Source organism: Buceros rhinoceros, unplaced genomic scaffold, assembly GCF_000710305.1.
Source record: "Buceros rhinoceros silvestris isolate BGI_N320 unplaced genomic scaffold, ASM71030v1 scaffold6164, whole genome shotgun sequence".
Classification (NCBI taxonomy): domain Eukaryota; kingdom Metazoa; phylum Chordata; class Aves; order Bucerotiformes; family Bucerotidae; genus Buceros; species Buceros rhinoceros.
Genome location: NW_010408696.1, coordinates 22,855 through 36,436, shown reverse-complemented (window position 1 = coordinate 36,436; position 13,582 = coordinate 22,855). Strand labels below are relative to the sequence as shown.

Genomic DNA, 13,582 nt, shown 5'->3' with positions numbered 1-13,582 from the left:
CTGTTTATCCTGTACTGAACTTAACAGTCATTGACTTAACAGTCCTGCACCAAAAGTATCTTGTGGATAATTATTTCATTTTAACACCTCATTTGATTTCTACAGTGTTGGGGTGGTTTTTTATGATACCTGAACACAAATCTTTCCAGGCGTAACATGTTAGTTAAATTGGTAGTACTATGTAGCTTCTCTTTCATGGGCACCCGCTTGTCCTGGGGAAGGAGCTTGCGTGCCCTTGTGAGGTTGAGAGCTGTGCTGGTGGTGGCATGTGCCTCCAGTAGGGTCTCCCAGGCCAGACAGGTCTCAGCTGAAGGGTCAGACAAAGTGTGTCCATGGGCAGGATGGGCTCACTAGCCTTTGGGCAACCACCCTAGGAGAAGGACAACTCTGACTCCAAACCCGGGCAGATGGAGCTCATTTAGCCTTGTAAGGCATCCGTCACCTAAGAGAAGGATACTCTAACCAAACCTATGACCCGAGGACTTCGCTGTCTCCATCCAAGCTCGCTAGGCCCTGGCAGATGAACCTCAGGTGTAAAGGGTGGAGCCAGTTCCGCGCACGCTGTTTCCTCACCTAAAAAATCCACTGCGCAGGACTGAAGGGTCACTCATCGGTTGCAGCGAGCGTGGGGAAGAGCCCTTTCCAGATCTTCGTTCGCGAAGCCAAGCCATGATGATGATGACTATGTAGATTGTTCACTAGTAATAAGCTTTTGATTTTTAGAACTAAACAGTGAGTTTTGAAAGTCTTTGATTTGTTTTGTGAGAGTATTTTCAGTGATAGAAATATTTAAAGAGCAAATAAAGGTGGGGGGCAGTTTTGGACTAGGCTGCATATCAGGCTGAAAAGGCCTTCTTTTGCTGTGCAGGTGAAAATTGTAATTGAGGTGCAAACTGGAAGCAGTCTGTAAAACCAGCAAATCCTGGTCCACAGTAGAATCTACATGGAGACATCATTTGAAATGGCTGCTGAAGAAAACTTGATGAAAAAATTGTCTGTGAGCAATTTTAGTGTTCTGGTGAAATGCTTAGCACGCAGACCGTTGTCAGAGTTTCACAGTCTTAGTGCAGAAAAACTTGGACTGCAGTCAGAAATGTTAACAAACTCAATGTCTTGTATCTTGTAATTGTTACGAGAATATTTCAGTACAAACGCACTAACTGACCAGCCTGCTTTACTGTGTGGTGTGGTTTTCAGTAGGCTGGTTTTTTGATCTTCCCAGGAGTGGAATGTTGTTTGTTACTCGCTTTGATGATGTACCTGTCTGGTCCACGGTGTAGGATGTGAATATAATCCTGTTGCAGAGTTTGCTGCACAGCAAATAGTTCAAAAGCAGTTTAGTCACATTTGGTGACTGTGACAAAGATAGTGCCAATGTTGTTGAGTACAGTTGGAACAGAGTGAACTGTTGTAGCTCATACACCTGGATACCATGATAGATTCCCAAGATTATGGCAATATCTGGTTTTTATAGGCGGTTTACCTATACCATTTATGTGCAACTTGTGTTTTTCATGTTGTTCTCATAGACATTGATTATTCAACGCTTCCAAAGATGAAGAAGAAACTTGCAAAAATGGGGAAATTGAGGCTTAGTCCTAATGAAGAAACCATGCTTCTGAAAGAAGAATATGATAGGAGAAGAAAACTGAGGCTACAGCAGGTATGTCTGTATTTTTACAAGTTGTGTATTTCATTTGATGATGGAATAAATAATTAGTCCTCCAGGACTCCCGTTCTTGGCAGGCCCCGGCTGCCCCGTGCCCGGGTCTGTGATGTCCGGAGGTAGAGCAGCGACTCTTTCACGCGCACCCCCTTTCCCTGGGGAAGGAGCTTGCGTGCCCTTGTGAGGTTGAGAGCTGTGCTGGTGGTGGCATGTGCCTCCGGTGGGGTCTCCCAGGCCAGACAGGTCTCAGCTGAAGGGTCAGACAAAGTGTGTCCACGGGCAGGATGGGCTCACTAGCCTTTGGGCAACCACCCTAGGAGAAGGACAACTCTGACTCCAAACCCGGGCAGATGGAGCTCGTTCAGCCTTGTAAGGCATCCGTCACCTAAGAGAAGGACACTCTAACCAAACCTATGATCCGAGGACTTCGCTGTCTCCATCCAAGCTCACTAGGCCCTGGCAGATGAACCTCAGGTGTAAAGGGTGGAGCCAGTTCTGCGCACGCTGCGCCTCACCTAAAAAATCCACTGCGCAGGCTTGAAGGGTGCACTCATCGCTTGCAGCGAGCGTGGGAAAAGCCCTTCCCAGATCTTCGTTCGCGAAGCCAAGCCATGATGATGATGATGGAATAAATAATTTAGGAAAATTAACTGAAAAATTTATTTCATCTAAAATAAATTTCTGGGTCAAAATACTGTATATTAGGTTTCTATTTAATTTGTGAATTATTTTTCTTTTCTAAATTCGTTCATTACTAAGAGCATATTTTGCTTGTCATACCTTCTCTTTGTGTTAGATTCACTTTGGCATCTGCTCCAGAATCTCTTCTTCCTTGCCACCTTCCTGGTATCTACCATTGTTATTTGGCCATGAAGAAATAAGACAACTACTGCTTATACAGAACTTCACAGTTTTCTACCACACAAACTAAATTGCTACGTGTGTCATTGCTCTAAATGCTTTAAGTACTGCCCCTGTAAGAATATGTGAGCGGAGCACCTTTATGTTCTTCAGAACATCTGTTGGTCATACCATCCCCTTTCCGTTTCTGTTTCTGCTGTCTTGGTGTTAGACCACAGGGCTATATTTCCATTTCTCTTGCTGTTTTCTTAGCCTTCCTCTGCTTTGTCCTGCACAAGGTGTTCAGGTCTGTCATATCTTCAAAAAAAATCTGGATCTTCAAGACATTTACTACGTACTAATCTTTCACCCCTCTTGGGCTTTTTGCTTGGTGTGTTTTTCTCTTCAGCAAAGTGAATTTTACTGCCAAAGTGGGAACCAAAAACTTAGTAATCAGACTTTATCAGTGTAGTTGCTGATTTTCTTTAATCCATGTTGCATTATAATAGGAGTCTTGAATAAATTAATGTCTTGTTTTTGGAGGGAAGGGTATTCCAAACAGTTTTGTTTACCAGTTGTATGTTGCTCTGTGGATATTAACTGAAACATTTAGCTAAGATTAAATTTATTACTTAATATATTAATTTTGGAAAAAGTTAACCACAACTTTAAAGTACTTTTTGGACAGATTGTGAGTGGAATAGTAGATGAGATGGAAAGCTGAAAGGAGGGTAGAGTGTGTTGTGAAAAGACTTGCTGCAAAAATATTGTGCTTTTTTAAATTGCTGACAAAACAAATGCTATTTCTACAGGTTAGAGAGCAACAGAAGTATATCGCCTTGCAGATAAGACAGAAAGTAAAGCAGAGGAGAGAAGAGCAACTGCATCAGTTAGAGGAGGCACTGAGAGCTGAATGGCAGAAAGCCCAGGATCAAAAGATGAAAGCCTTAGAAGAACTGTATTTATCAAGCTTAAGAGCAATTGGTGAGGGTCACCGACAAGCCAAGGAGAACGTAAGTGAAACAGCTTAGCATTACTGTCAGAAACTCTTGACGTTCTAGAAATACCAAGATTGCTGTTTGGTTTTTTATATTCGTGGTGTTTCAGTCCTAGTACCTAAATGGACAGTTTTTTAAGAGTGGAAATGTCTTAGAAATGACCGAGTACTTTTTCATGGATATCTTTGTGTAAGACCTGGGATTAAATGGTCTGACAGGACCATCTGCTCAGGCTTTTGCTGTGCAAACTCTTAAAGTTACTTAACTTATGTTGGATTGTACACATTGTAAGTTAACATACTTAGTGTATGTTAGATTGTATACGAAATTGCACAGGATGAATGATTGTCTCAATTATGCCAGTAATACAGTAACTTTTTTTTCTCTGCCATGTAACAGTATCTTTTCTGTGGTTAAGCAAATACGCAACTTCTTTTTCGCCAGTGCTCAAGTGACGTGGAAAGTCTTGGTAAGGGCTTCAGACTTCAAACTGGTGTCACTTCTTAATTCTGCACCTATAAACTATTTTCACTTTCTTTGAAATCCTAGAACTCTTTATTTGAGAGGTCATGGAGGTTGTTGGGTAGAAATTTACCGTAGATTTGATTCTGAAACGGGTTGATAGAAATCAACAGTGCCACAGATTTCTGGCATGAATTTTGCAGACTAGCTTACTTCCTGAATTGGAGAGGCTTTTAACCCAAGTAAAATAGTCTTATGTTTTTTCATATCTCAGTGTTTCTAAATCAACGTCTTTGTGAAGTCCTTTCCAATACTAGCATGACAGTTTGTAGAAAACTGGTACCAATGCCATAGGAACAGAGAATTAATCATAAAGAAATGTTTCTGTTGAAAGTGTTGTAATTAACAACTAAAATGTAGTAACACACTTTCTCTGTACAGTTGAGTCAGCATTTGCTAAAATGTGTAAGTATATTTATATTACCCTTTTTATCCCAGAGGTGCAGAGAGAAGCTAAGGTTTCCACATCAATAGTCATTTACATTGGCTGAGGATTGTGGCACATTTGCTGCTGTTGGTGATAGAGAAGAGAATACAGAAAATGACAGAGAAGGAAAAGTTGTTATTCAGAGTCTTTTTATTCTAATACAGTGAAGTAATTAGAGAAAGTAATTTTGAGCTTGTGATTCTTATCAGCAGTACTAGGAGTAAACGTTTGTATTAAGTACTTGAAATATTTCGTTGTTAAGGAACCTGACTTGGAAGCTCTGGCAAAGCAAGCAGAGGAAAGGAAACAAAGAGCTGAGAAGAGACATAAGAAGGCCCTGAAAGAGCAGAAGTGCCAAAAAGAAAGATTACTTCGTGAGCAAGCCCGGTATGCAATAGTTATCTAGTTTTATTAAGCACAGAATGCCTTTTACCATGTCACAAGGTGAAAGGCAAAAATCTTGGTGCTTCCTGTTTGGCGCTTTTTTAATCTTAAAATATTGTGGGTTAGAAAATCAATGCTCGTGGACAACATTTGTGTATTTTGATGAGACTTGTAGTTTTAAAACCAAGAAAAAATTGTCAAGTATATAAGATGGCCTTATAAACTGTCAATGAGTGGGGGACTATTAATCTCTCTTTTCAGTCTGGGTTGTTGTCTGACAGCTGTTCAGTGACATGAAATTAAATGTTGTCAGGCCAGTTCCTGATGGAGAGTTACCTACCTGAAAAAAGGACCTATCGCATTTGTCATGGTCTTCTTAGTGGTTTGGTTTTTGTTGTTTTGGGGTTTTTTTTGTTATAAGCAGATTGCACCAAACTTGAGCTGGCATGAAGAATGAACTGTGTAGTCTTGGGGATAGTTGTGCTTGAGTAGAACTGAGACCTATTGATTAAATACTTAGTTTTGTCAACACCTGAGCAATGAAAATATGTTGAAGTGATGCAGTGCTTTCTGAAAACTTAAGTGGAAGCTTAAGTTCTTTAGAAGCTTGTGTATTAACATATTTTGCATTACTTCAAGAAATTAATATTCCAGTGCTGCCTTCCAGCATTCAATTCAGGTACATCTGAAGCTGTTTGCCTTTTATTTTGCACAGTGCTGTCAATGCTGCTTGAATGATTTTCCTTCTCTCTTCTCTTGTGGGTTTGGGGTTTTTTTTTTTTTTTTTTTTTTTTTTTTTTTTTTGTTTGTTTGGGTTTTTTTGTGTGTGCGTGTGTATTGGGGGTTATTGTGTTTTCCCCCAAGACGAACAAATGCTCGTAAACATGCCCTGGAAGTGGAAAGACAGAGAGCAGCCAAAGTTGCAAGCCTGCCGCCTCCTCCGCCACGTCCCCTTGAGGTATGCATCCATGATGCGGTAGTGATCACAATTTCAGGGTACCGTATAAAGTAACTATTTATTTCTTTGACTCCTCACAACAGGGTAAATTGCTGTTTGCATACTATAAGGAGAGTGGTTCAGCAAAAATTTAAAAAATTAATGAATTACATATCGGCATACTTCTTACTATGAAGCTTTGGTATTTATTCCTGATCTCTTGTGTGTGAATTTTACCTCTTGTCATCTGAGATTTATTTTTGCAGTTAATGTGTCTTTTAAACTTTATCGTGTTCCCATTTTCATTTAATAGCCACAGTGGTATTAAGCACTACAGTAATCTTTCTCAGCATGTGCACAACACCCCAGCCGTCTGTCATAATGATGCAGTAGCAGCATTTTGTTTTGTTCTGTAATAAAGATAGTTCTACCTTTTTAGCTATTAAGTTGTTTAGGGTTTGTTTTCCGATTTCTTTGTTTCTTGTAGCAAATACTAAATGTAGGTTAAGCTATTTAATTTTGATAGCACCAAAGCCTGTTGGGGAGGAAAGTAGGTAAAACCCGTATTTTTAATTCTATTCTGTACCCTTTTTAGAGAGTGACTTTGAACCTCCTTCACGCTTCTTTGATTTCAGAGAGATTCTGCTTAGGTGTAGAAGTTACTGCAGGATTGCAGATCTGAACTGTAGGGAGAAAATCATGTACATTTTTACTCTGGAGTTAACTTTTGGTAAATTGAATCTAACGGAGCTTCAGCAATGCAGGTTCTAATTTGCCTTATGTGTTGTGCATTTTCAGACCATCGAGTTTGGGGATATTCATACCACTGATAAGAAGGTGGTATAACCACTGAAAAGAAAGGTATACTGGGCCCTCTTAGAGCCAGTGAAGTTATCAAAGCTTTTCCCAGCCACATCCAGCATATTATATATAAAAGTTTGTGTGTTGGCTTATAGGGGAAAAACTGAGTAAAGTTTGACCATCACAGTTTTCAGAGTGATGAGAAGGAGGAGTGCTCAAATACTTGGAGCTGTATCCTTTATTACATGGTTCTTGGTAGGTCTCCTTGATGGCTGCCCAAGGGGTTTCTTGTTGTGGAAGCTGTATATGACAGGGGATCTTACCAGTGCTTATCAACATCTAAAGAGCAGGTGTCAAGAGGATGGGGCCAGATGCTTTTCAGTGATGCCCAGTTGCAGGACAAGGAGCAACAAGCACCAGCTAGAACACATGAAATTCCATCTAAACATGAGGAAAAACTTCTTTAATATGAGGGTGACAGAGCCCTGGACCAGGCTGCCCAGAGAGGCTGTGGAGTCGCCTTCTCGGGAGATATTTAAAACCTGGGTTGCGATCCTGTGCAACCTGCTGTAGGAGAACCTCTTTAGCAGAGGGGTTGGAGTAGATGATCTCCAGAGGTCCCTTCCAACTCCTACTGCTGTGTAGTTCTGTGATTTAAGCAAGCGTTGTAAAGGCCCTGTAAAGTTTGGGGTTATTTTTGGTGAAGTATATACAATATTGGAATTTAGAACAGATCTAATAAAGTCCTGTATAGTACAGTTCAGGTAAATTCAAAGGCTTTTTCACATTCCTGTTGTCTGTGTTGTTCCACATGACATATTCCTGGTGTAGCTGCTGTAGAGAGATGACGACTGTATCAGCTGAAACTTTGACTCTTCGTTTCCTGATTTTCAGATCCTTGTGTTGCACAGTTTGGTGGTGTTGGAAAAGCATGAGATGCTGCAGAATTGGCTTTCTAGTAACTTTTGCAGTTTAGGATGTGTTTTATGTTGCTTTCTGTAAAAAAACAAAACCAGTTTCAAATTGGTGGCCAAACGTCAGCTGCAGTTAACATGTATTTGTAGATGTAAAGGCTAAAAAGACACACTGCTGTATTAATACTTTTCATCTAACAACCTCAGTAATGCATCTTTTTGATTTACAAATGCAGAGTTTCTTATTCTTCAGTCTTTTTTCACTGCTCAAGCAAGAAGACTTCGTTTTGGTACAGTTGCATTTGCAATTGTGTTGTATGACAGATCTGGGTCAGTACCCTGTTTACGTTTTGTAGAATCATAATTTCCTTTCCTGAAATTCTACAATTTAATGCATTTCCACCCATGAAAGAATGTCCTTTACTCACCTTTTCAGCAAACGTGATTTTAGCTGGTTTTAGCAGAGTTTGCAAACATCTGGATATTCCACAATAAGTGGATTTTGTTTCTTTTAAGAAGTTCATGCTCTGATAATGGCAAATTAAATCAACAGTTCTGCAGGCGTGTTGTATTTTTGTTGAGTAAAGAGATTGCTTTGTTTAAATATAGCACAGCATGTCAGTTTGATCCCTGTAAAGACTAGCTGATTTTGAGCCTTTTTCCTAGCTTTCGTATCTGCTAGGATTTTAATCCCTTTGGCATAGGCCTATGTTGCTGGGAGAGCGCAGGGTGAAGAATAAAAATACTTCCTTGGTAGAGAAACTGGGTGCCATGTACTACATGGTGTAAATGCTAAGTAGCTGAAAGCTTAGAGAAGATTAGAGCTGTGGCTTATTTCCAGTTCTGTATAGAGGGAGAAAACAAGAGATGTTAACTATCATTTTCAGGGGGGAAATCTATGGCTTTGTCTTGCAAATGCATTACTCAAAAGGCATTGAATTTGAATTGCTTAACTTCGCTCTAAATCCTGTGAATTACAGCAAATTACAAGCTCATGTGTACACATCCTTATTTTCTTGAATCAATTTACATAAAGAATTTAATAAACATAACTACAGCCTGTTGCAGTAACAATTGAATAAAATTTCATAAAATGGAGCTAGGGCAGTGTTGTTCATTGCAGGATTACTTAGAACATAAAGAAACATTTTCTGAAGATGCTTCTGTTGTTGTTACTTTGCCCAGTTACAAAAGAAGTGTTTTTAGTCTAGATGTATAGTCATAATGAAGTTTATTTCTCAGAAGGATGGCTTTATGGAATTGAGGCCTTGTTCAGGTAGACCAAGTTAAACTGTAAACACCATTTTATTGACAAATATCTTGTGAAATTACTTTTTCTATCTACAATCTGGAAGATTTTTATATAATGGTAATGCAGCATAAGTGTTACTAAAACTTTTATTGAGTATTCACAGCATTTATAGAGTTGGGTTTTCTAATTTTTCATTTCATGATACATTGCTGCTCCAGTATTGCCAGCTTTTTGTATAGAATTATTTACTTTTTTAGAGAAAAATAAAGAAGGAGAGGGGAGTTACAAACCTCATGATGGAAGTATGCACAGATTTTTGACTGCGTTTGTTCCCTGTGAGGTGTAACGATGCTACAAGTATTACTTCTTTTCAACCTAAATTGCTTTTGACATTAATTGGAAAATGGCAGCCTCCAACATAATTCTTACATCTTCACAGCTTTTGAATAAAATTCTGGAGATTTGATTAAATGTAATTATTAATTACTGATGTGTTTAGTTTTACTTTTTTAAAATAATTCAGAAGACTGACGTTTAATTATACACTCTGAAGGTAACACAGGATAGGTCAAGCAGTGAGTGGTCTGTCTAATGAGGTGTAGGCACGGGACGTTTTTGTTTTCAGAGCTGTAATCTGTATTTACAAGCATTGTGGTTAATGTTGAGCTGTTACTACTATTATGATTTTTTGATTAAGAAGGTTAGCAATTTTTAAAAAGCATTATGTACGAATACATGTGAAATTCTTGATGGTGTGCTTTTATTTGCCATGCCTTTACTACATCTTTTTTCGCCTTCCCACTAGAGTAATACGCATTTGCTGTAAGAACCATAAAATAAGTTACTGACATCCTGTTGGCGAAGCTAAAATTAGTTGCATATCAACAGGATTTTAATTTAAACATTTTACTTTCTACAATCTTTATACAATAGCAAGAGATAATCAATACTGAAATTTTGTATGCCTCGTCCTACATAGAGATAAGTTTAAGGTATTCCTGAGGCCTCATGCTGCTCTTTGTGTATGCGCATTTGTTTATGGTCATGTTAGTTTTAAACCACTGAAACTATGAAACTTGCTGGTTTAGTTAATGCTGGTAAGGATCCTTTTTTAGGAGAAAGCTAGGGAAGAGGAAGCTGAGAGAAAATTAATGGTGATGTTAGAAGTACAAAGGCAGGTCCTACAAAACAGTGAGCTACCTAACCTGGCTGCGAGAATATAATGCTGAGACAAAGAAAAGGGAAGGTCTGATTGCTGAGAGTTCGAACTCTTTTGGACAAGAGTCGAAACATGGTAGTATACCCAAAACTTTTCAAAAAAATACTTATTATTACATGAATAGACACTTTTTAGTGAGGTTATGGAAAATGCTCTTTACTCTGGTCAACTAACAAACTGGACATAATGGTTCTGTGTTTTATAAAGAAAGTCTGTACTCAAAGTGTTGTTTTGCTGTTACGCACAATTATACTGTGGATCTGTGATTGCCCTGCTTTGAGGTGAGTGTGACAATTGCTTTAAGTGAGAGTTGTGTTAGTATATTAATCTCAGCTGCTTTTATATTAAGGTAGTGCTTTTGAAACATGAAGGTAGAGCTCTCTGGATGTCAGTTTGAGAGGAGAAGTTTGCCTGATAGTATTGGATGCTCTTAGTTGTTAAGCTCTCTAGCTTTGTCTTGTCCTGATGTGTTTTATTGATTGTTAAATGCATGTAAATTTTTGAACGGCAATATTTTCAGAACAGATTTTGGGACAGTGGCTTTCTTTTCAAACGGATTTAAGTGTACAGATCACGATCATGTATGTGCTGTTCAGTTGCTTTGGTAGAAATACTGTTCTCTGATACAGCTGTATTTTACTTTTCTTTGTAGAATTTTGAAGTGAAAAAGACTTCTGCAGTGAAGCCCTATAGTGCTAGTAACTTTTCTGTTACACGCTATCATATTTACGAACCTTATGTGGACAGAGAAGGCGATGGAGAGCAGGTGATTAATTCCTAGTGTTTGTGATACGTGCTTCCTCCATATCTTCCGTAATACTGCATACAGTGTCTGAATATCAGCAACTCCGTTTTCTAGAACTTCTTTAAAAATAGGAACTTGTATAAAGCAGCTATTACACAACGTACTAATCAGAATCTTAGATGGGGAACCTCATAAGGCCTGTTATGTGTGCAGTCACTTATGGGATCACGCCTGACAGTACCGTGAACACACCTGTAAGAAGGTGAGTTCATAAGATTGGCATAATGTTAGGACACCCGAATCTTCTGCTTTGTGGCTTATGCTAAATTAATCGTTGCAGTTCCCCTTCTTTGTTCACTTCTTTTTAGCTACGTACTCCCAGTCTTTACCTTGTATTTGTGTTCGTCTGTTCATGCAGTCAATGGCTTCAGCTTACCAAAATGGCAGAAGTCTAATTTGGGAAAAAGAACAATGAGCAAATTTTTCCCAAATGGGAAAGTTTACTCAATTTTACAGAACGCTCAGCAAAGGCCAAAGTCAGATCAGAGAAAGGGGAGGACTTGAAAAAGTGAGAGGTGGAGCAAGAGCTTAGCTTTTAGAGGCAGTTTTTGAATTAAGGCAATGCTGTTGAAAAGTGAACCAAACAGCAGTTCAGTTTATTGGTGATGTGAGACCACTATCTAAGTTCCTGTTCTGGATCAGCTTCTTTAGACTAGAAAAGCTCTCAATAAATTTGTTTTTGTGAATCTTTTTCTTCAGTGCATTCATGAAGTTTTCATTCATGAAGTTTTAGTTTTTCTTAACGTTTTAAGGAGTAGGCCTAAACAATAAGAGGAGATACTGTAGTTTGCTCAGCTCTGTGGCGGAAAATTCCAAAATGTTAATCTTTTTAGCCTTGCTTATGTGCAATTATTTTTTTTTTTACCTAAGTTGTTTTTTTATTTTCATGTTAGTGAGGGTTTTTTCTTATTTAAAAATTGCAGATTGTTTTGGTTTTCTAAATCAGAATGATAATGCCTCTGGATTCTTTTTTCCCTGTTTTCTGAAAACAGAACCATGAGGGTAGAAGTAGTCAGTGTATAATACTAACTGTCTTATTAATTTTAGCTTGTATTGTAGGAAAAATAACCACTCTGCTATAACAGATAAGTCATACAAATGATTGTCCCTAGTACAGCTTGAAACTAGAGCACTGACACCTACACTCATGGAATATGTAAATATACTTTTTTTTTTCCAAAGGTAAAAAACTATTTAAGTGCTTTTGCTGCAGAATTATTCATTTGTTTATTGTTGCACATGCTTTGAAATACCACTAAGAACTTCATGGACTAAACTATTGATTGACTACCAGCCAGATGCTCGCTTAGCTGCTGAAGAAGAAGGGAAACGTTTGGAGGAACTACACAGAGAGGCAGAGAGGGAGCGAAGAGAGCAGCTGGAAAAGGCACATCTCCGAGGAAGTCATGCTTTGAAGAAGGTCCATTTGGCTCAGGTAGGCCAAATGTACCTGTTTCTGATGTCAAAGTGATCAGTGTTAAGTTAGTAGTAGGTAGGTTAGATTAGTAAAAGAATTACAGTTATGGGAGGAAAATGGATGGACTAAATTGATTTTTCAGGATGTGTTTAAAAATCATGAAACTGAGTTTGCTTATTTTGGCTGCCTGGCATGAGGGAGAACCAGTCAGTTATAATTAAGCTAAACTGTTTTTAATATGGGATGAGCTGTACTTTTGCATGTCAGCTTTTGTTGGCATTGATTATTCTGTGCTTCAGGGAACAAAATTTATTATTTAAGGCAGCAACAGTTTATTTTTTATTTTTTAAGTAAAACTTAGAAAAGTTTTCAAAAGACTAAGGTTCTGTTAAAGCATAAGTCTGGAAATATTCAAATTGTTTCCTTTAAGAAGTAAAAACTGAACTGTTGAGAAAGATCTCTATACCTAGAGGTATGCTCTGAGATTTGTGTTATTGACTTCACAAGTATTTTTGGAAGCTAGAAATAGCACAAGCTTCCTGTTCAGATGTGATTTGCCCTATATGAGTAACCGAACTATAATGGGGAACTGTGGAAATAGTACTGATGCTCCTAAAGTTAACAGGAAAACAACCGAACCGAGTTTCAAATTAAGCTTTTTTTTTAAATAGCTTTCGTATATAATGATAGGGTACCATTAAAAAAAAAAAGTAACAACCGATTAATTATATTCTAACAAAAGTGACTTGCCAAAGGAAGTACTCATTTACCTTATAAAACGGAAGATTTAATTATGTTGAGGAAAGTTGGCCTGCAGGTGTAAAGCCTGATTCTTGATTTAACACTAGATCTTCTAGGTAGTATTGATGACCTTTGTGTTTAAAGGTCAGATACAGCCTTCTCCTGAGGAAGTGCATTCTCCCTTGAATTAAATTTGCTTTAAACACTAAGGATTAGACGAAATTCTTGGTAACTAAATGGAAGTATTTTATCAGTCTTGACATATGGCTGTCTGAATGTGAACACTAAATGTTTGTCATCCCTTCTTTATACTTGAAGGACAGGGAAAGGCTACTGAAAGAACTTGAGCAAATGCAGAATATGGATCGGATGCGCAGAAGACAGATGGTAGCACAGATGCCACCTCAACTTTTTCTGCCCGCGTACAAGCGCATAGAAATTAAAGAAGAATGGCAGAGAGAACTAGAGTTTGCGTTTGAAGATATGTACAGTGAAGACAGGAGTAAGTAATTTGTTGGAGGTTGCTGAATCTGATAGCCTGGTAGTGGAGAGGCTGCTGCAGCTACCTGTTCCCAGGTCCACATGCACGAGCAGGCTTTCAGTAAACGTACACACAGCTGGCCAACACAGAAAACACAGCACTCGTGTTAAACACAAAC

The 13,582-nt window shown here is 38.4% G+C and overlaps 1 protein-coding gene across 1 annotated transcript in view; it reads left to right on the top strand.

Annotated features, from left to right (window-relative positions):
• Positions 1-1,555: 1,555 nt before the first annotated feature.
• LOC104492391 (centrosomal protein KIAA1731-like) overlaps positions 1,556-13,582 on the top strand; it is a gene marked incomplete at its 3' end in the record, with an annotated part of 34,112 nt that continues 22,085 nt past the window's right edge. Inside the window, exons 1-7 of the mRNA XM_010134948.1 lie at positions 1,556-1,663; positions 3,319-3,519; positions 4,716-4,840; positions 5,702-5,795; positions 10,613-10,726; positions 12,060-12,200; positions 13,242-13,425. Of these exons, the coding sequence (XP_010133250.1) occupies positions 1,556-1,663; positions 3,319-3,519; positions 4,716-4,840; positions 5,702-5,795; positions 10,613-10,726; positions 12,060-12,200; positions 13,242-13,425 (967 nt within the window). The remainder of the gene's footprint in view (positions 1,664-3,318; positions 3,520-4,715; positions 4,841-5,701; positions 5,796-10,612; positions 10,727-12,059; positions 12,201-13,241; positions 13,426-13,582) is intronic.